Genomic DNA, 27,275 nt, shown 5'->3' with positions numbered 1-27,275 from the left:
TTTTTAATGAATAAGAATAGAAAATGTCGAAGTGCATCACATATAGTTAAGGATGAGAATTGTTTTGTGACATTTTTTCAGTTATATATAAACCCACAGATACCCACGCATGAACTAGGTCACGAATGTCAAATGATGTGCTAACGTTAGGCTGTGGTGGGAAGTGTGAAAGATCGCTGGAAGCCACTGTGTTGCTGAAGTGGCTCAGAAACAGTGACAGTGAGAAAACTGCTCTAATGCAAGCCCACCAAGCTGCCGGGAGGACAAGCAGCAGAGGAGTGAGGAGCTGCACAGAAACTGCTCCTGCAGACTACGTCCCCAGCCCATCATTTTAAAGCTGTAAATAGATGTTGCATTACTGTTTCTGTAGGACCACTCTCTTGAGCTTATAGAAATTCTATTTTCTTGATGTAAAAATATGATAATTGATAGGAAATTCAGGAGCTGCACTGTCCCTCCCTTCTCCAGCTCCATCCTGCTCAGGATCCAGACTTTGGGAGGTAGTCCCAGGTTTGAGCACCGGTTCTGTGGCTTAAAAAAGCCATGCGACCTTCGGAGATCACTGACTCTCAAGACGCGGTTTCTTCAGCTATAAAGGGGAAAAGTTTTTAGTCTTTATATGACAGGTGTAGGGTAAGGTCTAGCACACGATTACGAATTGGAGACATAAGAGTTCAGGCTATTGTTGTCTTGATGTTAGTCCCTCGGAGTACCCAGTTTAACTATTCTAAGTCACAATTCATTGACTTTCTGTTACCACAGTGTTGCAATGCGTTGCCACATTTCTCATTTCTACAATAAGTCAAATATAGAGAGCTCTACCAATTAGTTTCGTAGTAGAATTTGGTCATCATTGAGACACCTACTCAGCTCACTGAGTCATACAATTATCATTGAGTTAAATACTGTTGTTTTACAAACTTTCTGAATGCCTTTGAGTCTTGCCGGGAGATTGAGTTAAACAGTTTCCTAATGAATAGCTATCTATACAGAGCCATCAAGAAGATGACTCATTAGAATCAATCATAAATTCTTCTCTTCCTCTGTACCATTATTTCAGAGCACTGAAAGGGACTTGGGCATTATTCAGGTTTCTATCTCCAGGGAGGACTAATGGCCTGATGCTTTCACGCCATTTAACATCTATAGGCAAAAGCTTATATTCTCGCAGTCATCAGCGGAGACAGAAGAGAAATCTGGGGCATGGCAGTGAAGAAGAAAAGGTGAAAGCAGTTCTTACAGGCTCTCATAAGTTTGTAAAAACTTGCATTTAAGACCATTTTATGCGGCTAATTCAGATTCAAATGAACTGAGTCAAGAACGACTTAAGACGTTTTCGATGGTCTGTTTTAGACATAAATTACACTTCAGGATTCAGAGCACACCCAACAATTATTAAATAGTGATGTTTATAAAATTGGAATACCATAATTTAATGACTGTATTATAACATATCTCATCTTAAATCTCATCTTTTATTTACAAAATGTTTAATACTAAATTAACACAGTGTTCTTCAAGAGAGAAGAGTCAGATACCAGCCATTAATAGGTGGTCTTACCAAGCCATTCTTTATCCTCCCTTCACTGTCTCTTGAGAATCTGAGGGTGAAGGGAAGGATTCCCAGGGTACTTTCTTCCCCAGAGCACAACAAGCTGGGAAAAGCACTAAAATTAGAGTAAGGAAAGTAGGGAACACCCCCTGAACCCCAAGAGAGGAAGTAAGAGAAAGGAGTGGGTTTTACCAGGACACTCCAACAGCCACCACGTCTAAGCTGCTGTGGTCGGGCGGTTGGGTCCTCCAAGGAGCAGACATCAAGATGAGATCAGACATGCAAGAGATTTACTAGGAGGAAGGCTTGTGAAGGACAAAAGGGGGACAAGCAGGAGTAGGCAGGGAAAGCCTTGAGAACAGGAGAGGACTGATACCTGTGAAAGGAAAGAGGGAAGGATTGAGAAGGAAGAGCCTCAGGCTGGTATACAGTTCTGAGAAAAGCTTGGATAGGTCAATGGAGAGTCTTCTGGCAAATAGTGCTCAACAAAGTAGTCCTCCATAGGCCAAGAATGGGCTGTCATTAGTACCCTGGGATGTTTAGACGCTGGCTGGTAACAGTACAGAATAAGTATGATCTCAGAGTAAAGGGTGTAATGGATTCCAAAAGAGGCAGCTAGCACTGTCAGTTGACCATGGTCCCCACAGTAAGTTCTTTGGTTAGAGCAGGCAGATAGCTGGATATTAGCAGAGAAAGGAGGGCAGAGGCCAAATGGCAGGAAATCATACATCTTACGAACAACAGGAGTTCTTGGGCAGACAGAGAAAAGCAGGAACCTTGGGACTGATAAGAGATCACCTATTTTGGGGTGACAGATGTCCTGGAGGCAAAGAAAGGTGGGAAAAGGCAGGAATCTCCAATGTCCAAATGTAACTTTTTGCTCATTATGTCCATTACAATAAAACTAGCCTTGCGGAATAGAGATACCCATCATGCACTGATGCCATGACACTTCTGATCCAAACTAAATAAGGACAAAAATCCTTCCTTCCCTTCAGAAGGTGGAGCTGGCTGGGATGAAAATCAGGTAATATGATCCCAAACCCTTCCCTCCCCAATGACTATTCCACCCATTCATTTTCACACCCTATGTAACAAACCTGCCAAAGAAACTCAGAGCAGCTGCTCACCTGAGCCCACCTGCTCTCCCCTTGAGAATACACTACCTATTGCTTAATAAATCCTCACTTTACTTTCTTGACCTCCGTGTCCTGTCTCTGAATTCTTTCTGCAATGAGACAAGAACCTAATCACCAGCGACACATTTAAAAACATTTTTTTTAATTTTTCATTTTTTAGTCAAAATGTAGTTGATTTACAATGTTGTGTTAGTTTCTGGTGTGCAGCATAGCAATTCAGTTATATATATATTCATTTTCATATTCTTTTTCAATATAGGCTATTACAAGACATTGAATATAGTTCCCTACTACATGTAAAACACATAAACAATAAGATCATACTGTATAGCACTGTCAGTTCTTTTGAAGATCTAAATAGCAAGCTTCTCTGGCCACCACAGAGACTACTTAAATTCTGGTGGTATAATAAAGTATAAATATTTAATCTTTGTCCCTGGTTGCTGGCACAGAGTTCCTTACAATCCTTGGAATTTCAAGTAAAAATAGTGTCAGTTTATGCTAACAGGATGATTCCTGGTGGGGGCCCTGGATAGCTTCAGGACAGGAGCTGTTTGCCATAAAAACAACCACGTATTTAGAACTTTCCTGTCCACCTTGCCCCCACCTCTGGGGAGGGGAGGGGCTGGAGAGTGAATTCAATCACCAGTGGCCATTGATTTCATCAATTGTGCCTAAGTGCTGAAACCTAAATAAAAATTCTCACACAAGGTTTTAGCTGCTTCCAGATAAGTGAACACACCAAGGTGCAAGGAGGGTGACCCGCCCAGAAAGGAAGTTCTCTGGAACACCTCCCTCCAAATAAATCTTCCATTTGGCTGTTGCAACATTGTATCATTCAAAATAAAACTGTAACCACATGTATAGTGATTTCCATGAGTTCTGTGAGTCATTCTAGTGAACTGGGCATGGGGGGAGGTTGTGGGAACCCCCAAACTGGCAGCCAGAACTGTGGGCGGCCTGGGGCGACACCAGTGGCTTACTCCTAAAGTGGAGGCAGACTTGTGGGACTGAGCCCTTAACTTGCAGGGTCTGCATCAACTCTGGGTGGTGTCAGAATTGAACTGAATTACAGATTATTGCTGTTGGAACAATGTATTTGTCAGGGCAGGGAAAAAACAACTACGACAACTCCTGATTATCCTGGAGATCACAGTTCAAACATCACCTCTCGGGAACAACTTTTCCTGCTCCCCAGACTAGCTCAAGCCCTGGCTTTCCTTTAAAGCCAGTGCATATAAAGAGTTATTAATATAATTATCTGATAACTGTCTGCCCCCATCAATTAGATTATAAGCTTCATAAGGGCTTGTCTTTTGTTGAGTAGTTATTTGTTCCAATATTTTTAATTAAATGTCCAGAGCTAAAGACCCTCTCTTATTATAGGGTTGTTGTGCAGATTGAAAGAGTTAGCATATGTAATTCACCTTAATTCACTTCAACATACTAAGACTATGTAAGTGTTTGCTGTTGTTATTGCTAAGATTTGTCTCTATGGTTCTCACTATAGAGTTGACCACAAATATGTTAAGGTAAACTGAGTCTGTATATAAATTATGTTAAAGTTAACTATACAGTAATATTCCACATTATGGATTCATTTTTCAGAATATCTTTTTATTTCCTTCAAAAGACATCAAGCTAAAGGACCACCTCCAGGTATGGTTACAGACAAATATCTGAACACAGTGAGCCCTGCCTGTGTTACTATCATAGGCAAGAGCCTACTGCCCAGACTTGGGTGAAGTGAGGGGATAATCCCTTCCAGAAAAACTCACGCCTTAGTCTGACATTTATCTAGATTTTGGGGAGAGGGTAAAGGATTACTCGGGATCAGAAGTTTCTGTGAACTTTCTCCTCTCTTTAAATCTGTATAATTAGCTTACAAGATTTAAGGACAACATAAAATCCCCAACTGAAAATAATTAGGAAAGCCAATATTTATCAGTAAACACTTGTAATTACTTAAATCCAAATATAGTCAAGAGCTCAGCCTTGCCTTAGAGTCAATTAGAGGTCCTCAGGAATCATTTTAACAAGTTGCCTTAAAGTCTCCTTATTTATATCTGTATGTAAGTCAGTGTTTTAAATCAGTGTGTTTTTACACGGCACAAACATTCCAGGGTGACAGCATAGTACTTGGTCAATAAACATTTGTTGTACGAATTCAAGGCTATGAGCACCCAGCATTTACTGGATATCTGCTTTCTGCCAGGCATGAAGTTATGTTTTATGCATACATGTCTCCCACGCACACAGAGACACAGAGACCCTGAGAGGTTGGTATTGTCTCATTTTAAGTAATGAGGACACTGAAGCATAAAATAGCTAAGCCCCTTGCTGAAGTTCAGAGAACAAGTAATGGCCAAATCAGAACTTGAACTCAAGCCTGCCTGGCATCAAGGCCCATGCTTCTTTGCCCACACTTGGGCTTCCCTACAAACCAGGGTCAAAGTTCAACCCTTGATCATATAAATAAGCTCATATTGAAAGTGAACAAGTGAAGTTTCACTGTTGAGCACATAACTCTTTCCTTCCAAATTTTTCTTAATTTTCAATCAGAAAATGCTTCTAATTTCCCTCCCAAAAAGTCAAATATTAATAACTTTTTTGTCAGTGTTGTACTGTGATGTTATTTGCCATTCAACCTTGGTTTCCTACTTCCATTAAAGGAAACAAGCAAAAATAAACAGTAGACATACGTAACTAATGGAGATATAAGAAGAAATCAGAGTGGTCCAAACAGGATTTTACATGTTAAATATCTACAAGGAAATGTACCTTATAATATTCTGCTCATTACAACTGGTTCACAAGAAAATAATGAGTCCTGTGAAATGTAACTGAACTCTCCCATGAACTTGCTAATGGTCTACTGTCAAATCTTAGAAATCAAAAAAAGAATGCAATGAGGTCTTCAGATACTGAGGTCTGGGTAATTAATTAGAAAACCATCCCCTTCTGAGTAATTTGGCCCAGCAAGATTCTGGGGTAATTTACAATCAAATAAGAAAACAGATACAACTGCTAATGTTAGAGATGATAGGAGCTTGCCATTAAATGACTATATATAAAAAGATGCTTTGTAATAGAAAAAAGGCATGTGGAGGGTGTTATCATCAACATGAAATTATAGATCGAGTGAACTCTGCTACATCAAATGTTACAGCTTTTAGAGATGTAGATTACTAGAAATTAATGTGGCCAGATACCTCCCATTCTGAGGAGAGAAATGCAGCAATCTCTAATTGAACTCATCTGGGTCATCCACCCCATCTAAAGCTAACCCTAAGCTGAACAATATTCAAAGCCTGGTACTTATGAATTCTTTCAAAAGTTAAAGGATGAAAGAAAATGAGTTTATTGGTCATAAGGTTATATATTATTTCTTAGTAACCAGCAAACCAGGGTTTGTCTTTCGCGTAACTGGAAGTTAATGAAAAGTGGAAAGGATTCTACCTGATAAAACTGAAAAAGGAAACAAAAAAAAGAAAAGAAAAGGGGAACTGAAAATGAAACCATTGGGAAAGTTCCAGTTCACAGATGCAGCACTTCAAAAGCAGTCATGTCTTTACTAACCATCCTGCAGAATTTTAATTTTGCTTGAGCAACTCATTCCATTGGTGGGAAAGGAAGGCTCGCTGACACTTCACATAATAAATGTTCCCAGGATAGCAACTGTGGCCCCTGAACCAAAGACCAAGAATGAGTGCTACCTAGCTGTCCCTATGTAGAGCACTTAACAACACCAGCGACAAGAAACACCACAGTCACTCACACCGTCTCTAGCTCAGTCCTCTGGTCCTAAGAGGCTGGCTTTATCCGGGAGTTTTGTTGGGATGTGAGCTCCCAGAGGCAGCATTTGCACCTTCTACCCCGTAACCTATTCCCTCTTCACCCTTACCCTGGCAGCTGATGTGAAGATACTATTCAGGGCATCAATTTTTCAAAACAGGAAGGAAAAAATTATTTTCCTACTAGTTAAGAGTATGAGTTCTGGAGATACCTGGAAAATTACTAAGAAGTCTAGGCGGTTATTACACACCCATGACTTTCAGTCCTGGAGCCAGTCACAAGAATCAGGAAAGTCATCTTGAAAGGAACGGGGCCCGGATGTTCAATAAAGGACCCTCGACTGGCACACTCAGTTTAGAAGGTAATTCATGGCTGCTTTTGTACAGGCAAATGAGACTTCGTTTTCTCAGAAGCCCTGCGACTGGGCCCCTGCGTTTCAAACTCCAGTGATCAGGAGTCCGTCCGGGGGCTGGGCTCCCGCCTCGCAGAACAGGTGGTTTAATACTCACAACCTCGGGGCCGTGCGCTCCGGACTCTCCAGCGAAGGGCTCTCGGGAGTCGCCTCCAAACCCGGCCTGGGACCCTCCGGCGGGCCCAGCTCCCTGCTCCGCACAGAGGGGTCCCGCGCCGGGCGGGAGGCGGCAGGGACCCCGGACCCGGAGCCCAGCACCCTACTGCGGGTGTACATGGCTCAGAGCCCGCGGGGCCGGGGCCGCTGCTGCTGCGGGAGCGAAGCGGGCGGGGCTGGGACGCTTCGCGGGTCTCCAGATGCGATTCCGAAGGGCGGGGGCCGCGGTTTTAACAGCTGAGTTTCGATTCTCGCTACCGGCTGCAGACTGCGCCCGCCCCCCGGGACTTGCCCGGCCCTGCCGCTCTCTGGCGACCTCTGACCTGAACGCAGGTGACAGCTCCGGCCGCGCGCCCCCCGGGATGCTGAGGGGCGCTGGCTCGGCCGCCTCCAGGTGAGTAGGTTGGAGGTCTCCCAACCACCTTCAACGATGATAATGTTATCTACGATCAGACACGGACACCTCGTGCAAGAGAGTAGTCGCCACAAGGGGACTGAAGTCCTGAAAGACACTCTACGGGCTGTTTAAAAGGTCACCCTAATATGAGGTTACTGCTGGGTATCTGAGACTGTGAACAATGTATTAATCTTCAGATGCCAGAGTTGAGGTCAACGATTAAAATCATCGAAACACAATGTTGCCTTTTATCAAGAATGACTGCTGTTTGGTTTTGACAAGTGCTTTCAAGTTAAAGGAAATGGAAAGTGAAATCAAAAGCCAAAAAAGGCGGGGAGAGTATAGCTCGATGGAGAGTGTGTACTTAGCATGAGTGAGGTCCTGGGTTCGATTCCCCAGCACTTCCATTTAAAACATATATATAATAAGTGAACCTAATTACCTCCCCCCCCCAAAAAAAATTAAACAGCCAAAGAAAAAGCAGGCTGAGAGGAAGGCAGAAGTGATTCTCCATACAGCCTTGTTAAGTAATTGATCAGACATTCAAGAAATACTGTTTAAATACCTGCTCTGTGCAAGATTGGGCAATGATTCAACTATGGTGTGAGAACTGTTTAAAATATGGATTTGCAAGGTTCTGTACTTGTAGGTCTGGGGTGAGTCCTGACATTCGTGTTTTTTAAAAGGTCCCGGATGACTCTGCTGTGTGCTGGGTTGATCACTGCTGTCATAATGCTGGCTGCACAGAGGTGAAAGAAGGCTCTCGCCTCACGTCACCTGTATTCTAGAAGTGCAAACAAACGTTAATGCCACCAAGGGATACGGCAAAGAACAAGACAATGTGTAAGGCTGGTGGATGCTCGGAGAAACTAGGGATTAGCCCTTGGAATAATTCAAAGAAAAGGGACATTTGAGAGCAAGCAACAAAATTCAAGGAATTCATTGAGAAGAAGCAGGCGGGATGTCAGAGGTTTACACAGACAAGGTGGGTACCTGACTCCGGTGGGGCAGGGCGGCTGGAGCACCCCAGCTTCTGGTCAGCAAGCCACTTAGGAGCCGGACTGTTTTACTTGTGTCACTGGTGCTTGGCAAAGACAGATAGCTGTCTGACTGCTGATGGAAGAATGAACATGAAAGGCAGGCAGAACGTGGTGTAGGACATAATACACCTAGTTTGGAGCCCCAGTAATTTAATGGTTGATGTTTTTATGGTAACTTTGAGGTTTTTAGCTTTGTAAATGGGTAGGTGGCCCAACCATTCCTCATTAACCAGGATGGACAGGTTTGGGCAGAAGGTGAAAGAAGTTTGACTTGCGAACTGTTGCGTTGGAGGTGCCTGCGGAGTGAGAAGTGTGAACAGTGGGTCTGGGTGGTCCCCTCTGGAGGTCATCTTCAGAATCTTTTCTGCTGGGAAAACCCCTCCAGGAACTTTTGTTTCAGAGGAGAAAGCAACTGTTTAGGTGGTTGGATTAAATCCAAAGTTTGAGAAAGGGAAAACCCAAATTAGGGGAAACCCAGTTCTATTAAAGGAGCTGGTAAGAGTAATAGTTGATTTCAGGAATATACCTAATTAACCATGTTTATCTTACAACACAACCATGTAACACAGCCAAGTTTCAAACACGAGATAGAAGTAGAAGATAAGAGGCAAAATCTAAATTGTTTATTGTGTTCACAGTTCATTTGGCTACCTTCTCAAAGGGTTTTTTAAAATGTGAATGTTGTTTCTTATTGCAATAGACATCTACAAGCTTCTTCAGGCTGCTTCAGGGTGAATCATCTGCTTGCTTTCACCCTGTCTCTGACCTTCTGCGTGTGCATTTGTATGAGAATAGGGGCTGGCCTCCTACCAGGGGTGTTCTGAGGCATGTGCCTCTGCAGCTGTGCTGGTGGAGAGAAGCAGGCAACTGGGGAAGCTTCTGGATCCCCATCCCTGCTTCAGCCAGAGCACTTTAGCCCTGTCTCTTCTAGACCCTAGACTGCTGCCTGATTTTGTTTGAAGCAGGAATTTCACAGCTTTGAAAGTTTGAAGAATCTCCCTTGTGGAGGGGATAGGATGGTGGTGTACAGCTTGGTAATACAGTGCACATTTAGCATGCATGAGGTCCTGGGTTCAATCCCCAGTACCCCCAATAGAAGGAGAAGGAGGAGAAGGAGGAGAAGGAGGAGAGAAGGAGAAGGAGGAGAAGAAGGAGAGGAAGAGGAAGGAGAGAATTACAAAACGTTTGAAGCAACACTCAACTAGACAATCACCTATATATTTTAAGGGACTTGGGGAACACCTGCCACCGACTGAGATTGTTAAATTGCCTGAAATAGGGCCAATTAGATATTTGCTTAGGAAATGGTTTCTTTTCAAATATAACTGCCTCTGGGAAATGATCATTTCCTCATTCCTTTAGGTAAAGGAGTTTAGTCTAAGCAAAAGACATTGTGGTGGGGGAAGAGGGAAGCTGAGTGAAAAGAGGAGGATTCCAAGAGATGTGCAAAGGGAAATGTTGTAAAATGAGACATTTTGAGGAAATAGTAATTCAGGGCTATAGTGAAGAATTTTAGCTAGTCCAATGAGAGAAGATAAAATAACATCAAAAAGAACCTTCACCACTTTGGTCTGGGTCTAATGATAACATTAGCATGTTCCAAGAAAATAAATGGAAATATGTATCTGATTTTTAAATTGGTTGCATTGGATTATTTCTTCATTAGCATGGATAAATATATATAAATAGAGACACATAGACTTAGCTTTTTCTTGTCATTAAGTGTCTCAGTGAAAATAGTTTCTGAAAATTCTACAAAGTTGTGCTCCCTTCAATTTGATTCTATAGTGGAAAGTTAGATTAATCCAATAGATTTAGGACAGCAGTCATTTTAACACTTTTCTTTTCTTTTCTAACAAAGGAGCTATGTAAAACACTTGGCATCTCCTCATTTTAAGTGTGTGTGTGTGTGTGTGTGTGTGTGTGTGTGTATGAGCATATTTGTAGCATGACAATTTCATATTCTTCAGAAATTTCTTCACATGCATACCATAAAATCATTGAATGCTGCAGTAATAAATTACCTTAAGTTCATATAAGAAATACTTATTGAATGATAAACACATGCCACTCAGTTTGTCAGACCCCAGAGCCACAGAGGGGAACAGATAGAACCTTGCTTGTTATTCTAGCTCCATGTTTCAGATTATCTAACTACCACCTCATTTTAGGAAACAGACACTTCAGTAAAGTGACTTGTCAGCATCACGTAGCAAATTAGTGACAGAATCAGAACTTGAATTTAGGTCTTCTGGAGTCCAAATCTAGCTTTTTACATTTTGCAAGATGATTGTGGCAAAATATATTTTTTGATAAAATTCAGGATTTGGAATGTACCTCAATTACTATAATTTTCCCAATGAGCAGCTGCATATTATTTTCCGACATGATTTGGTCAAAGTTGCTAAACTTAACAGAATCGGCATTAATAAAAACCTTAATGCTCCAATATGCATCTCTGTAATTACATGATCAAATGATCTATACAATGACAGTACTTTATACAACATGTCAAATTTTCATGAATAGCAGACATGTTAATTTGGGTTCAAATTCCTTTTCTTTAGCAGCGTTAAAATAGTGAGCTTTATAGTGTAGCACGAAGAATTCTGCTTAAGAATGGAAAGCTGTACACCTGTCCCCTCTATTTTGCTGGTGACAGTGTGCACTGTCACTTGGGGGAATGAGGGCTGTAGAAATGTGCTTTCCATGTTTCCTATCCTTTGGCAGCTGGCAGAATTTCTTGGTTTGTAAATTCAAATCTGAGGAATAGGTAGTTGCTTGCACCTCTGGGTTCTAACACTGTGTAGTAGCTGTCACAAGACCTCTACCAGCTGCAGGGAGAGAGGAATCCCCCTTTGGAAAAACTTCTGAAGATTCTGTCAGTGGCTTGGGAGAGAGATTCCCCTGATCTATTTCTTTAGCTGTGATAAATGAATCAAATGGAAACTCTCCAGAGGACTGTCTATTTTTTTACCCAGCCACTGTGCCTTTTCCAAAAGTGCCCCTTCTTAGGGAACTCCTAGTTGCTTTGATGCTTTAACTCTTGTGTGCACATTTACAGTCCTTTGTAAATATCACCAGGTCTGTAAGAGAATGTGTGGAGCAGAGGAAAAAGACAAAAGACCTGACCTTGAGACCAGGCAGAGCCATTCAAGAGTTTTGTGACCCCAGGCAAACACTAAAACTCTCTGAGCTTTGGATACTTCATTTGTAAGATGGAATTATTAATCATAATACTACCACCTGTCCAATCTACCTTTAGGGGTTTGTGAGGGCCAGGTGAGATAACGTATGTGAAAGTGGTTCATAAATTGCACCTTGATGCCATATAAATGGAAGTTATTTTTTGAGGTGTCGATGCAAGAGCTTTATATATGTTTTCTAATAATACTTAAATTTGTCCTCAAAGAGTTCTTAACTTCAGTTCCAGCAGCTCTTGGCTTTCAATTGCTAAAACATTACAGAGCTATATCCTTAGTGTGTTTTATCTTGAAATCCCGTTCAGAATAGAAATAAAGCAGTATATGGTTTTACCTCCCAACGCATAAATGCCTGGCCCAGAAGTACAGTCCCCAGTGAAGCTGGAACTCCATTGGCATAACTGGATGTTACTGAGCACCTCATAGACATTTTGTGACACTGTTCCATCCCTAATACCTTCTGGAAGCTGACAAGGCTTCTATTTCTATGGATAAAACCCAAGGTTCTCCTATTTGACTTGACTTGTGTGAATTTGGGTTGGGATTCCCCATAGGTATACTGCACAGGTCGGAGTTCAAGACTCTTCTGAGTGGTCCTCAGTAGCCCATCAACTATGTGGCTCCTTTTCTTGAGGTACCAGTAAGACAATCCCTGAAAATGGTTAAGATAATGAAGTTACATGAAGTCCAAGGAAAGAGAGAGTGAGCCTTAAACGTATCTACCAAGGGTTTGCTGTTCAAACTTTAGGCTGTCAGATAGGTCTGTGTTTACATCTTGTCTCTACCACTTAGAACTGAGAGGCTTTGGGTGGATTGCTGAACATCTCAGGGCCTCAGTTTCTTAACTGTAAAATGAGAATGAGAGTTATAAGACCTACTGAATAGTGTCGTTATATACATTAGGTAAGTACAAAGTGTTCAGTACCATGTATCCAATGTAGTGTACTCAATAAATAAGTGCAATGATTATTTAAACTCAAAAAATAAAGTGAGCTGGTCAATATACTCGAACAAGCACTTTACAAACAAAAAAAAAGATATCCAAATGTCTAATAAATATACGAAAAGGAGTTCCACTTCATTTGTCATGAGGGAAGTACAAATTAATATTACAATGAGATACCTCCAAACACATTCAACAGAATGGCTAAAATGAAAGAGGAAAAACTATCGTGAGCAAGGATGTGAAACAACCGAAATTCTCATGTTCTGCCAGTGGGCTGGTAAATTAGTACAACCTGCTTGGAAAACTATTTGGCAAAATCATCTGAGGCTGAATATTTTCTTTTCCAGCCATTCCACACTTGTATATGTGTTCAGCAAGTCATGTACAAGAATGTTCATATGAGCGTCATTCATGGAAGTGTAAAACTAGAAACAGCTCATATGTCTATCAAAATAGATTCATAAATTGTGGTAAGCTCCTACAGTGTACTACCGTATAATAGGCAGTCTATATTGTCACTTTCTAAATAGTATTAGGCCATTATGTTACTTCCTCAGGCCATTTTCAGGTGTCATTGTACTTCTATCTAGCCTCCCTCACTCATGTGACTTGCATTGGTTAGATTATAGATTTAGCTGCAATATTAATTGTGATCTAAACATCTGAGAAGCTGCTCTTATGTGCCAGTCCTGACATGCACAAAGCCAGGGCTATATAGTGACTCTATGATTTCAAGGGTCCAGGCTTCTACTGTGTTGCTCTGCCTTCTCTAGGGTGATTCTCTTATCTGCATCTAATGCATAAATAATCCAGCCAGTGATGAGGAAGAAAACGAAACTGGAGGACAAGTCCATTCCCTTTAAGTATGCACCTAGAGATTGCACTTATCACTTCTGCTGAAATTTCACTGGTCAAAATATAGTTATATGCCAAACCCAGTTACAAGAGATGTAACTTTTTTTCTCCTTTGGTTCCCTTTGGCTTTTGGGGGGCTAGGGGGAGGTTTTTGTTTTGTTTTGTTTTTATTCTTGTTTTGTTTTGTTGGTGGCAGTGACGGGATCCAAACCAAAATTGTAGTCTTTTTTTTTTTTTCAAAAAAAATGTAGTCTTAATCCAGTCATTCAAAACTTATTTGTTGAGTACCTAGTATGTACCAGACACTTTTCCAGGCACTGGGAATAAACAAGTGCATCAACCCATCAAAAAGCCCTGTCATAATAAAGCTTTCATTATTGATGGACAACTAACAAAATAAATAAAATATGTAGTGTGTTAAATATTGTTAAGTAATCAGATTTCAAGATGGCTTGCAGTGATTCTTGCTTCCTACCCCAAATTCGGACTAACTGTAATGCAGCAGTGGGAATTAATACAGATTTTAGTACCAGGCAATGTGGTACAGTTTAACAAAAATTGATAATATGGGTTTGGCTTTGGAACAGAGAGCAGGAGCTGGAAGGACTTTGAGGGAAAAGATAGTGCAAGTTTAGGACCATTAAATAGACTGTTAGAGTAAGCCTATTAGGGTTTGAGGAGGCTGCCAGTGAAAGATGAAGGGAAATGTTATCAGGAACTGGAGAATAAGGGATCTTTGTTACACAGTGGTAGCTAGCCTAGCAACACTGTTGCCTACAGAAAATGTGGACACTAGAAAATTTACCTAATGAACTGGGTGGGTTAGCCAAGGAGATTACCAGGCAGAATGCTGAAGATCCTGCCTAATTTATTTTTGCTGCTTATAATAAAATATGAGAGGGGAGAGATAACCTAAATGAAGGATTATTAAAAAGGAGTCAGGACTTGCTGGTTTTGGAAATTCTCTCTTAAATGGCAAACTAAGCTAAATTTAAAAAATGAGGTTTTTTCTTTTAACTGAAGTATAGTCAGTTACAATATGTCAGTTTCTGGTGTATAGCACAATGGCCCGGTCATGCATATATATATATATTCATTTTCATATTCTTTCTCATTAAAGGTTATTACAAGATATTGAATATAGTTCCCTGTGCTATACAGAAGAAATTTGTTATCTATTTATATATATATATATAGTGGTTAACATTTGCAAATCTGAAACTTCCAAGTTTATTTCTTTCCACCCCCTTTCCCTGGTAACCATAAGATTGTTTACTATGTCTGCGAGTCTGTTTCTGTTTTGTAGATGAGTTCATTAGTGCCTTCTTTTCTCTTTCTCTTGCTCTCTGTTTTTGTTTTTGGGCTTTTTTTTAGATTCCACATACGAGTGATATCATATGGTATTTTTCTTTCTCTTTCTGGCTTACTTCACTTAGAATGACAGTCTCCAGGTCCATCCATGCTGCTGCAAATGGCAATATTTTATTCTTTTTTTATGGCCGAGTAGTAAGAAATGAGTTTTTGAAGAGCTCAAATCAGAACACCATCATGAAAGCCTCATCTAAAGAGGAAGCTGAGAGAGTGGCTATTAATTCCTTTGCTAAGATATCAGAATGATCTAAGGTAGAGGGGAGGGTATAGCTTGGTGGTAGATCACATGCTTAGCATGTGCCAGGTCCTGGGTTCAGTCCCCAGTACCTCCATGAAATATAAATAAAGTTACTATAAGAAAAAGAAAGAAAAGACTGATCTAAGGTAATAAATACCTCTGGGAATCATTCAAAGAATAAAAGTTTCAGAAGCTTAAGAGTGTTGTCCTTCAAAGTTTATCCTTCAAGACAAAAGCCAAGATGTGTTTTCTGTCCAGTGGAATAACCCAAATAAGATTCATTTAAAAACAAACAAACAAACAAACAAAAACCTCAGGCCCTTTGAGAGAACTGTATTTGCAGAAACACCAACAGTTTGGACTAAAAGAGATAGATATGTTACAAAATGAAAAAAAAAGTTTTGTACTGACAGGAATCAGTCTGAAAAAACTACACAACTGCACACATGGGAGACCTATCATGGAAGAGGAAAGGTTACTCAAAGGACAGAAGTTGAACCACAGAGGGTGTAAAGAAATGCCATGGAGAGTTACGAGTCCTAATGGAGGAAGGTTTTGAGTCCTTATGGAGGAAATGCCCATCTGTACACCGCTGGATTTCAGAATTGCTATAGCCCAGTGGCACCTACTTGCCTTATATTTTTCCCGTTTGAACAGGGTATCTATCCTGATTATCAGATGCATATCCCACCATTTTATGTTGGATATATTGGGGGAAGATGACTTGTCCCTTTACTTTCTAGGTCTTCAGGTCAAGAGAAACTACACTGGAGGCACGATACCTAAGTAACTACATGTAAGAAGCCTCATGTGCACCAGACCTGAATTAGGTGACGAGACTCTAGATTTGAGCTGATGATCTAATGGAATGAGACTTTGGGAGGTGGTGAATATATTATTCATGTGGAAGAGATATGACTCTTTGGGGAACAATGGGCATACCATGGTAGCTAGCGTCCAAGGTGGCCTCCAATGATTATTTAGGACTGAAGGAAATCAAGAAAGAAAGCAAGGAGGAAAGTTGAGAGGCTATGAAGATAATCCAGATGAGAAATGATGGTGGCTTTGGCCAGCATGATGGCAGGAGAGGTAATGAGAAATGGCTAGATTCTGGGATAAGTTTTTAAAGGGTAATGAACAGGAATTTGAAAGTAGGATGAACAAGAACAGATTGGATGAGAATTGTACAGAAATAAAGATGATATCAAATATTTTGGCATTAATAGCTAGAAAGATGGAGTTGACATCAGTTAAATTGGGGATGGCTGTGAGGGGGACGTGAGCTCGCTTTTGGACATGTTAAGTTTTAACAGCATCCTAGATACCCAAAGAGAGTAAACTGTTCAAGCCCAGTGGGGTGTCAAGAGAGATGTCCAGACTGAAGACATAAATTTGGACCTCATCGGCATATAGTGTGTATTCAAAGTCACGTGATTGGATGAATTTACCTAGGGAGTGATAGACAGAAAAGAGACTTTGGATGTCCCATCCCCTAGCTTTAGATTATAGAAGCAATGTTGTCACTATAGAAGAAGAGGAGAAAAGATATCAAAGGAGAACTAGAATTCTCTCCCTGCTCACTCCAGGTCCAGGCTGGTCAGATAGAACAAATAAACAGGTATCCAGGGGTGGACATCAGTGAACCAGGCCGATATTCCAGTGGTGTGGGGTCAGCACTGAAATGGAAGAACAAACAGACACATCTGAGCCTCCAAATCTCAACTCCAACAGGAACAGGGTGACAGACAAGGTGGAAAAGCTGTTGACTAGCAGCTGGTAAACCAGCTGTTTATCTTCTAGCTGCGTGGTTCTCAATGTTGGTTATAATTTGGAATCACTGAGGCTTGGGGCCACGCCAGAAGCCGGATTTAACTGATCAGGGGTTCAGCCTGGACATCGGGAGTCTTGAAGGCTTGCCAGGGATTCCAGTGTACAGCCAAGGCTGGGGATCTGTGCAGATGAAGAAACCTCCAGCTAATAAGTCTTCCTTCTTGGCATCTTTAGGAACAGCTCTTGGTTTGCTTTTTGGCCAGAAAGACATTAGAGAGAAGTCACTAAACTGTAATAGAAGAGATGGCTTAGAAGGCTGAAAAATAGACAACGTATAGGGAGAAGTCTTGAACTTTTATTTCAGATTGCTTCTAGTAGGTCATTTCTCAGAACACGAGGCTAAGACCACAAGGCTGTATGCAAGCAGAATGACAATTTGGGCTTTTTTGTGATAGAGTAGGTGTTGTAGTGTACAGCACAAGACGCATCAGCTTACATAATGAAATGTGTACCCAGAATGTACTGAAACAAAGGCTACGGGAGTAGATTTAATGCCTGACACTCTTCAGGAGAATGTGGGGAGAGTAAGGGTATAAAAATTGTTTATTGGTGTCAGAAATGTCTAATTATTTAAACAGTGCTTTTGGAACTCCTTCCAAATACGTATGTGGTGTGTCTGCATGTCAGTGTATGGTTTCGTTGAGACCCTGTGCAACGGACCCCAAAAGTTCACCCTGGTCTTTTGGCTGGAGGACAGGTTCATCACATCAGTGAGACGGGTTTTGTGGCACCGTGTTGTGAAAAATAAAGCATTTTGAAGAGCAAACCCACCTCACCCTAAGTCCCTGTTGCTTTCAATAAATTATCATGGCTATAATGTAGGCAGGACACCTAAAATGCTAGGAAAGTGGTACCGTTTGTACGATGTCAGTATCCAATAAAGGTTTGGGGGCTCCGTTCAGGTTAAAATAGTCCAACAGACTTTGTTGCAAAGCCTTGCATACTCATGCAGAATCTGGCCATGAAATCAAAATTAAGACCCAAACAAAACACGGTATTTTCTATTTCCTAGTTGTGTTTGTCAGCAATGCTTTTTGTGAAGTAAAAGACCTTGGGTCATCATGCTGTTATCCCTTTTCAGGGTGTATTTAATCCAAGTGACACATGCTTCTGGCTTATGAAATGCGAAGGTTGAGTTTTAAGCCCCTGGGGAAATAAATGAAGCAATCAAATGTATCCTGTTATAAATAGTAAGAGATAGATGAGTTCTCAGGTACCATCAATGTTCTGTGCTTCAGACCAGTGTTTAATTCTGGCTGTATTCTAAACTGTATTTAAACTGTACTCTAAAGAGATGACTGACACTGGGACTTGGGGAATTTTAAACAAGAAATGTACCTGTCTTGTCTCTTATTCTTAAAGGGTACATGACCGTGAGCTAATTACTGGTCTCCTCTGAACCTGTTTCCTTCTCTATAAAACCTTTCCTACGCATTTGCTTTTACATGATTTCAGGGCCAGATGTGATCATTCCACACTGGAAATCCTAAATTGTCTTTTATAGCTATTATTTGACAAGTTAACAATAGCCTACTGGATAATCTGGATCTGCAAATTTAGTCCTGTAACAGTGAGATGGTAACATTTTTACAGGTAATATAAATGTGCTCTACAGGAGGGTTGAGAATCTAAAAAAGAACTTTTCCATTTATTAGCTCATTATTTATCCTGATATAACCTGTGAAGAATGTTAGTTTCTCCATTTTAAAGATGAAGCAAGCAATTCAGAATGAATACACCACACATAACACACTGCACACACATTTACTGGGCTACTACTCTGTGTCAAACATTGACAGGCACTGTGTTAGTTTCTGTGTTGTGTTAGTTCCAAAATCAAGCTTCAAGTCTAATTCATCGAATTCTCTACTGCTCTCCTCACTCTCTCTAGCTCTGTGTGATCATATTGAGTATTTTAAAGGAGACACCATCCAGCAAGGAAAAGAGGATTAAAAGATACTGTCTTAGCCCGTTTGGGTTGCTATAACAACATACCTCAGACCCTGTGGCTTATAAACATCAGAAACTTATTGTGCACAGTTCTGGAGGCTGGAAGCCCAAGGTCAGGACTCCAGCATCACTGGGTGAGAGCCTCTTCTGACTTACAGACTTCTCGTTGCAGCATCACTTGGTGGATGGGGCTGAGGGGTTCTGTGGAATCGATTTTCTTTGAGTTCTTCTGCAAGAGCTAAGGCCCCCACCCAGGTGCACAAGATTCCTGGAGCACCGCCCTGTTACCTCACCACCAGCCAATCAGAAGAAAGTTACATGCCCTGCAGCTCTGACCACAAATTTTGCCTATTGTTATATCAAAAACTTTGCTCCAAAAACAATTGGGGAATTTAGGGTTTTCTTGGGCAGAAGCCATCCTGTCCTCCTTGCTCACCCCTGCAATCAAACTTTCTCTGCTCCAAACTCTGATGTTTCGGTTTGTTTGGCCTCACTGTGTGTCAGGCACACAAACTTTTGTTCGGTAACAGCACGACATGTTGAAGGATGCAGGTAGTCTCAACAGCTGAGGATGGCCCCGGCTGACAGCCAGAAAGGACACAGGAACCTCAGTCCTACAACTGCAAGGAACCAAATTCTGCCAACAACCTGAATGAGGCAGAGTCTTTCCCAGAGCCTGGGTAGGAGCCCAGCCGGAAGACACCTTGATTTTGGTCTTGTGATACCCTGAGCAGAGAGCCCAGCCAAGCCCACTTGGATTTCTGACCTACAGAACTGTGGGCTGATAAGTAGGTGTTTTAAGCCACTCAGTTTGTGGTAATTCATTACAGCAGTGTTGACTGAAATTAACTGACAGCCTAAAATTGAGAGTTACGTTTTATTTGGCGGACATTTCTGAGGACTCGAACCACTTTGAGCCTGGGATGACAGACTCTCAGATGCTCTGAGGGACTGCTCTGAAGAGGTAGGGGAGGAGCTAGGATATATAGGAGCTTTACAACAAAGACCAGACAGTTGGAACATTAAAAGATTGCTTGCTAACTAAAGAAAACCAGGCATCTCAAGTTAAAGGATTTAGCGCTTTTCTATGTATGGGAGGAAGCAAACATTTGGGCCCACTGAATTCATTCCATTGACAAGCACCTAGCTGTCTAGGGCCAGCATCCTGTCCCTTCTTATTCTGAGTGCCCTCAGGGTGCACCATTGTGAGTGGCTGCAGAGGCCGGGCTGCAGGCTTGTCTTCACTGGGGGGTGACAGCAGCCGCTGATGACCTGATGGTTTCAGCATTCTTTGTTTACTGATATGATTTATGGTTTGCAGTATTTTTCGTTCACAGCCGCAATAGGAAACTAACACAGATAGACAATGATATAAATATAAAACTATGGGTTTACACTACTTCCAATCAAAATACCACAGGGATTTTCTAATCTCTCCTTTTTCAGATCCCTTCAGAAATGAATAACCAGATTTCCCTTATCTTTAAAGCATGTACTTATTTGCTCAGTCTCCTCATATGTTCACAGGACTCCTCACCGTGTGGGTCATCTCCTCAGCCTCACAGCACACAGGGGTTGCACTGGCTGAGTTCCCGTCACCCCTGACCCCATCGCACGCACTAAACCCAGACCCCACCTTCCATGGTGGCCATGCCAACCAAGTTACCCCTGGCATATCCCCCCCCCCCAAATCTAGAGGATTTGTTTAACGTGCATTTTATTTTTTAGCATCATTTTAGAGACTAGTTCTCTCTTTAAAAATGGTGGCTATGTACCACTTCCTGCTCTACCAATGTTATTACTGCCATCAACACAAAACAGTATTGAGTACCACTGTGCTCACCATGTATGAGGCATTCTGACACAATTCTTGATGAGGCATGTGATGCCTGCATGCAGACCACTATTTCATGATATAACAAGGATGGGAGAATTACAACACTAGATTGATAGTTAAACTTCTACTTTGCTTAACATTCTTCTTCAAAATATGATAGACTCTCTTATCCAGTTTTAAGATTTTTTTTAAACCAACAGCCTGATGGGGAGGAAAAAATTTTCCTCTATCTTTCTAGGTTCTTCTGGCTGATCTAAGAATTAAATTGACCTGAAATAGATTAACAGGAGACTATCAAACAAGGTTTAATAACATATATACATGGGAGACAACCAGAAAAAAATGAGTAACTTGTCAAAATGACCAAAGTCCTCACCTTAAATATCATCCTTAGGTAAAGATGAAAGAGGATGTAGAGGGTGAGGGAGTCAGTTGTGGGAGGTTGCCAGGAAAAGCACAGCAAATAAAGGTGATTGTGATGCAGATTTGTCATTTCTTTCCTCACTTGTAAGAGCTTCTGGAGATTTGATCATCTTCTGGAACAGAGGGAGACACCCTTTCAAATGGAGATTTCCTTTACAAATGTAAACATCTCTTACAAAAGAGTACCACCTACTTGGTTTTTAGAGTTCTTCCCAGTCTGCTCGTTCTTAGAAAATAATCAGCTTAAGATAATTAATACGCCATGAGACATATTTGGTGGGGAGAGTAATTCTTCTCCCCTACAAGCTCATGTGTTTATTAGTATAAAGGAAAAAACACTCCTGTGTGTTTCTCCTTTACCGCTCACACATGTGGACTTGCAGAAAGACAAACAACAGAAGAGTTGTGAGTTTGAGTTTGTTAATGAAAAAATTAATCAATAGTCAATCTAAGAAAGAACACCGAATGTTTTATTTGAGGCAACCTGGGGATTGTAACCATGGAGACAGTCTTTCAGAGAGCTCTGAGGACTCTTCCACCAGTTAGAGGTCAAAACACAGTTATGTAAGTTTTTGAGACAAAGGGATAAAATGACGTATTATTGACAGTTTACACAATCCGGATCTACATGTGAAAAGTGACTAGTGCGTCAAGGGTCCTTGTGGCCCCTCACAAGATTAAGAAGGAAGCTGTCTCCTAAAAAGTTGTGACCGTTGATGAGATACAAAGGAAATGTTATCTCCTAAGGAGATTTAGTGAATGTAGATGCACAAGACTCACTAAAGGGGAAGGAGGAGGCTCAAATTTTATGTTTAAATTTTTCTTGTCTTGTCCTAAAACATGAATTTTATTTCATCAAGTTTCATTCAAGGTCCTGCTGAGGACTAGAGCCCAGAAGACAACCAGTGTTAGTTAGCTCTGAGGAAACTGCTCCAAAGAGGTGGGGGAGAAGTCACTTTATATATGATGTTTTAACTAGGAAATGCGTGCAATCAAGCATACATCTAGGTAAGAGACTACTGCTAATTACAAAGAACAAATATCTCAAGTTAATGATTTTAATGCTTTTCTGTGTATGGGAAAAGGCAAGAGCCTGAGGTCATTAAAATTCTTCCTGAGATATGCATCTAACTATCTAAGGTGCCTGCTTGTCCAAAGCACAGAGGGCTTCGTCCTGTTATATAGTCTTAATTTCCTTTCCGCGCACTGTCCCTCAGCGAGTGCAGTGGGTTACAACTTAACCCTTCTAGAACTTTGTAAAACTGGTGGTGAGCAACACTCTTTGTTCTTCTTTGTTCATACAGAACGCTTCACTTCTGACACTTCTGGTCACCAAATGTGTATATGTCTGTGTGTGTGCATGTGTGTAGACCGAAAGAGAGCAGGATTTTTCCACACCAAGCAATTCTGTGACACCAGCTGGGTGTCCTACAATTTAATTCAGTTCTGACACTACCCAGAGATAGCATCAGATCTCACAGGTTAAGGGCTCAGTCCCACAAGACTGTACCCCCATCTCCCCAGATGCCAACTGCAAGTTCAGGTGACCTGTGCTTCTGACCAATTGGCTAATAAACTGGGGCTTCTCACAACCCCCTCCATGGGTTTGCTTAATTTGCTAGAGAGACCCACAGATCTCAAAGAAACAGTTACTTACATTTACCACTTTATTATCGAGGGTATTATAAAGGATACCGAAAAATAGCCAGATGAAGAGGTAATAGGGTTGAGACAGGAGGGAAGGGGGCAGCGCACAGCCATTCAAAGAATGACACAACATTAACACCAAAATGGTGGAAGATTCAACTCCCAGTAGGCATTGAGGCTCAAGATGGAGGGAGATTTGACTTCCAGTGACCTTGAGCTTCAATATACAGCCATTGTAATATGTTAGCATGGTGAATACCTTGCCCACAGGCACCATGACAGTCCCAAGGCTAATCATAAAAGGTCAAAGAGTGGGCGCTGGCCCAACTCCTGGGAACCCCAGACTCTTCCCCAGGGTAGTTGGAATAGTCTTCACACTTGTTGGCATGTGAAGCTTCCAAGCTCATAAAAACTGGCAACACTGCCCCTCACCACCTCTCTCCCTCCCTCGTCTTCGGAGACAGCCCACACTCTGTCTATGGAGTGCGTACCTACTTCTACTTCAGTCTGAACATCCAACCCCCACACCTTGTGGCCTTTCTCTCACCTTCTGAAACAGCCTACACTCTATGCAGCATGTATCTCTCTAACAAAATCTACCATTACTCAACTGTGGCTCACTCTTAAATTCTTTCCTACATGAATGCAAGGACCCACACTTGGTGGGGCACGTCCCAGGGACTCAGCCAAGACTTGGGACATGGCCCTCCTCACACCTCACACCCGTTTTTCCTGTTTCAGGGTGAGGTCTGGAATAGTCTCAAGTTCAGGAGCTTCTGTCACCTGGGAACTAGCAGGGCACCACCTCCAGGCTTGTGGCTGAGTTTACCAACCTGGAAACTCATCAAATCTCCTTGTTTAAAGAGTTTTTATAGAGCTTAATCTGCAGCCTGCCCTTCTCATCCCCAGAAGTAGCAGGGAGGGGGAGGGGAGCAAAATGTTCCAACTTTCTAATCACTTGGACCATCTGCATTCAGACTGAGGCCACAGAGGGGACCCACCCTAAAATGCACCAAAATGCCAACAACAAGATGTGCTCAAAAGGAGCTCCTTAGAAATAGCAAAAGGCCCTTCTAGCTGGAAATTCCAACGGTTTAAAAACCTTTGTGCTAGGAACTAGGGACAAAGATCAAATACATTTCTTATCATACCACAGTTGGGAACATATCTTCCATACATTTCTCCTCCTTTGGGGACTGAGAGAGACAAAGGAAGGGCTGGATTTGGGAAAGTGTAAAACACAATAAATTGTAATGAAAATAGGCAGGTAAGACAGAGAAGAATTTGTTTTGCTATTGAGTAGATAAAAGACCTCCTCTTTCAACTGTGAACTTGGCTGAGAGAGGAGGACAAAATAATTATATATTCACCTCAGACTTTCAGTAGAGGCAGAAAGAGCTTTCCATTTCAAATTTGTTTTGTTTTGTACCACATGTGGGTTAATTAGATAAAACCATGTCATACGCCAGATTCAATCAGCCTGAAAATAATCAGAAAACCGGGTTTGGCACGGCGTATGCTGTTTTGGCTCAGTTAGACAAAAGCACAAAATGTAAATTGGATCCAGAAAATAACATATGGGTACTGGTGCCAGATTTCCTTTCATGGGATTATCTCTCGCTGGCACCTGAGCAGCAGATGCTGCCCTCGGTGACCATTAGACAAATCTACAGGACACTGATACCCATTTCCACGTTTAGACACTGGACACCTCCATGAAGGGCACTTATTTTACTGTCTTTGACTTAAGCCAAACCCAGCTTTCCAGTTATTGGCAGTCAGTCAACTGCAAAGGCATGTTGAAGTTAAAAAAATGAAAACACATTAAAAAAAAAACAATTAAAAAAAATGAAAACACGATTTGGTTTGGCTTATCCCCGGGTGACTTCCTTCAGATTCATTTCTTTGTTTTTAAAATCTTCTGTAGGATGAGGCATACAGTCCTGAAATCACTCTTCAGCTGTATTTCCTTGTCACAGGTGGCTCAGTGAGTATCATTAAGGCAGAGCATTTCATTGTCGTCCTACCTAAGTCCCAAAGGATGAACATTTTTGCAAATATCCAAGTGAATCACACAGTGACAAACAGTCTTTTTAAAAACCTAATCATCTGATTGATGATAAAATCCAAATGGATGATAAATTACTGGTCACTCGAGCTCATGGTTGTCAAATGATTGCCAACCACTGTTAAGGCTTCACACTTCTCTTCTCACGTCCAGCCCAACAGAGAGGAAGCTTCTTTCCCTGAAGCACCCAGCAAACCTCTCCAATAACCCAAGCATCCCCGAAGGGCTACGTGCCCATCCCTGAAACAAGCACCGTGGCTACAATGATGGGCCCACCCTGAGAGTAGAGGACAGAGTCAATCCTTGTTGGTCTTTGTTGGGTGGGAATGTAGGAAGGAAGCCAAAAGAGTTTACACACCACCCAGTACCAAGTCCCTGCCACTGTCCTGGTTCAAGCCTCAACATCTCTTACTCAGGCCGTTGCAGTAACTTTCTTGTTGATGTCCCCCCTCCAGTTTTGGCCCATTGATCCCGCATCACTACCAGAACGATCTTCCTAGCATGTAGATCTGATCATGTCACCCCCACATTTGACATTTTTTGATGTCTTGCCTTCACCTATAAGAGAAATTCTAAGTGCCTTTGCTTATTAAATAAAGCTGCTCACTATCTGGCCTTTGTCCGGTTGTCTGTCCACCCTTATCCATCTTTGTTGCCTTCCTATTTAAAGCTTAACAAAACTGAATGATTTGCAGTACTGTTCATGGACCATGCTGTCTCCTACCTCCTTCCCCAATCCGGCTTCATTCTTAACCAACCCAGCAAATTGGTTTTCACCCTTCCATGGTCAGCTTGAGCACTGGCTTCTCCGACTCCTGCCTGGGTATTTTCTGCCCCCTCTCCTTTGTGCCCACTGCACTTTGTCACAGTACAGCCCTCTTTTCTGACCAGACCAGCGTGGTGGTTGGTGGATTCATTGAAAAATGAATTAAATCTGGATCATAACAGTAATGATGCATATTTTAAACATTATTTTTTTAAACATCACTTATAAATCAGTTTCACAACTTTTTTACTTATTATTTCCCTTAATGAGCTTTTTTAGACTTTTTTCTAATAACACCCTCCCCCACCACCTTTGAAATGTTAATACAACAGACATACACTGTATCCAGTCTGTTTGTTCATGATGTACTCTGTGTTTATCTACAGGGCCAAAGGCTCTTACTTGGGTGTCAGTCCTCTGATTCAGTTTTGCCTCAGTTTCTTCCATATTGATCATCTATCCTCTATGATTACTAATTTGGGTTTGCTAAAATAAAGAGGGAACATGACATTTTGAAAGCAAACTGAGGAGGGAAGGTATAGTTCTGGGGTAGAGTGTGTGCCTAGCATGCATGAAGTCCTGGGTTCAATCCCCGGTACCTCCATTTAAAAGAAAAAAAAAAAGATTTAAATAAATAAATAGCACCTAATTACCCTCCCTCCCAAAAGGCAAACTGAGTGTAGAGCTGCACTCAATTTTTGTAATTCTCTTAAGTCTGCCAATTTGACAGCTTTTTTTCTTTCTTTCTTTCTTTTTTTTTTTTGTAACTTGCTTTTAGAAGGTTTTTCCAAAGCATTTAATTTCATTTCTGTAAAAACAACTCCTTTTTCTCCCACACTCACTTTATCGCTGTGTGATGTCTAATCAAGTTTCATCATTTCAAAGACAAGGCAACCACATGGAAATCAAACACAACAGTCGGGTGGGGGCAGGAGGAAGAAAATGTATCCTTGTAGGAAACAAACAGCTGAAAGAGCTGATTTAAGAAAAATAGTAACTAACACTTTTTTAGAATTTTCTAGGTATCTGGCAATATTCTAAGAGCTTTGCAAGAGTTAATTCATGTAATTCTCACACGGGAGGTGCTATTACCATCTCCCACTTTAGTGATGGAAACTGAGGCACAGGAAGGTCAACTTCTTTTTTTTGCCAAATGTCTATTTTTGGGAGGGAGGGTGTTAATTAGGTTTGTTTGTTTGTTTATTTGTTTGTTTGTTTAAAGGAGGTACTAGGGATTGAACCCAGGATATTTTAAAACATTTTTTTTACTGAGGTATTTCTAAGATGTATTACCAGTATCTGCTTTTCTTTTAGGAAGTCTATTGAACATAAATTACCTATCTCTGAAGTGATGTAACTAATAAAAACAGGCCAATAAAAATTTAATATGTCTTCCCATTTGGGCTTCCAAAGCCCAAGGATTCCTCTTCATTCTCAGGGAAGCTAGGGAAGGGAGTTTTGCTAAGTTAACAAGAGATCCCTTTGAGGAGACAGAGGACTTATTTGTTCCTGTTTCCATCCTTTTTGTGTGTGTGCGTGTGCTGATGAGGGTGACCTTAGCAAAGAACCAAAGTTTGAGAACTGAGTAGCCTTTCTGGAAGATTTTTACAGCTGCTGCTGTAGGAGGAGATGCCCAAGGCATCAGGGGAA

At 41.4% G+C, this 27,275-nt stretch overlaps 1 protein-coding gene across 5 annotated transcripts in view; it reads right to left on the bottom strand.

Annotated features, from left to right (window-relative positions):
* Positions 1-27,275, bottom strand: part of EPSTI1 (epithelial stromal interaction 1) — a 101,419-nt gene that overhangs the window by 71,519 nt on the left and 2,625 nt on the right. For 2 of the 5 annotated variants that reach the window (XM_072976314.1, XM_072976315.1), the window contains exon 2: positions 21,098-21,257. Coding sequence is in view for 3 of the 5 variants with exons in the window: in XM_015243694.3 (XP_015099180.1) it covers positions 6,996-7,174 (179 nt within the window). In the remaining 2 variants the exon portion in view is untranslated. Of the gene's footprint in view, positions 1-6,995; positions 7,360-21,097; positions 21,258-27,275 lie in introns of those variants that run through there. The other 3 variants (XM_015243694.3, XM_015243697.3, XM_015243696.3) reach the window with 3 other exon arrangements.

Source organism: Vicugna pacos, chromosome 14 (assembly GCF_048564905.1).
Source record: "Vicugna pacos chromosome 14, VicPac4, whole genome shotgun sequence".
Taxonomy (NCBI): domain Eukaryota; kingdom Metazoa; phylum Chordata; class Mammalia; order Artiodactyla; family Camelidae; genus Vicugna; species Vicugna pacos.
The sequence above is the reverse complement of the archived record's forward strand: the minus strand, read 5'-3'. Positions and strand labels throughout refer to the sequence as shown.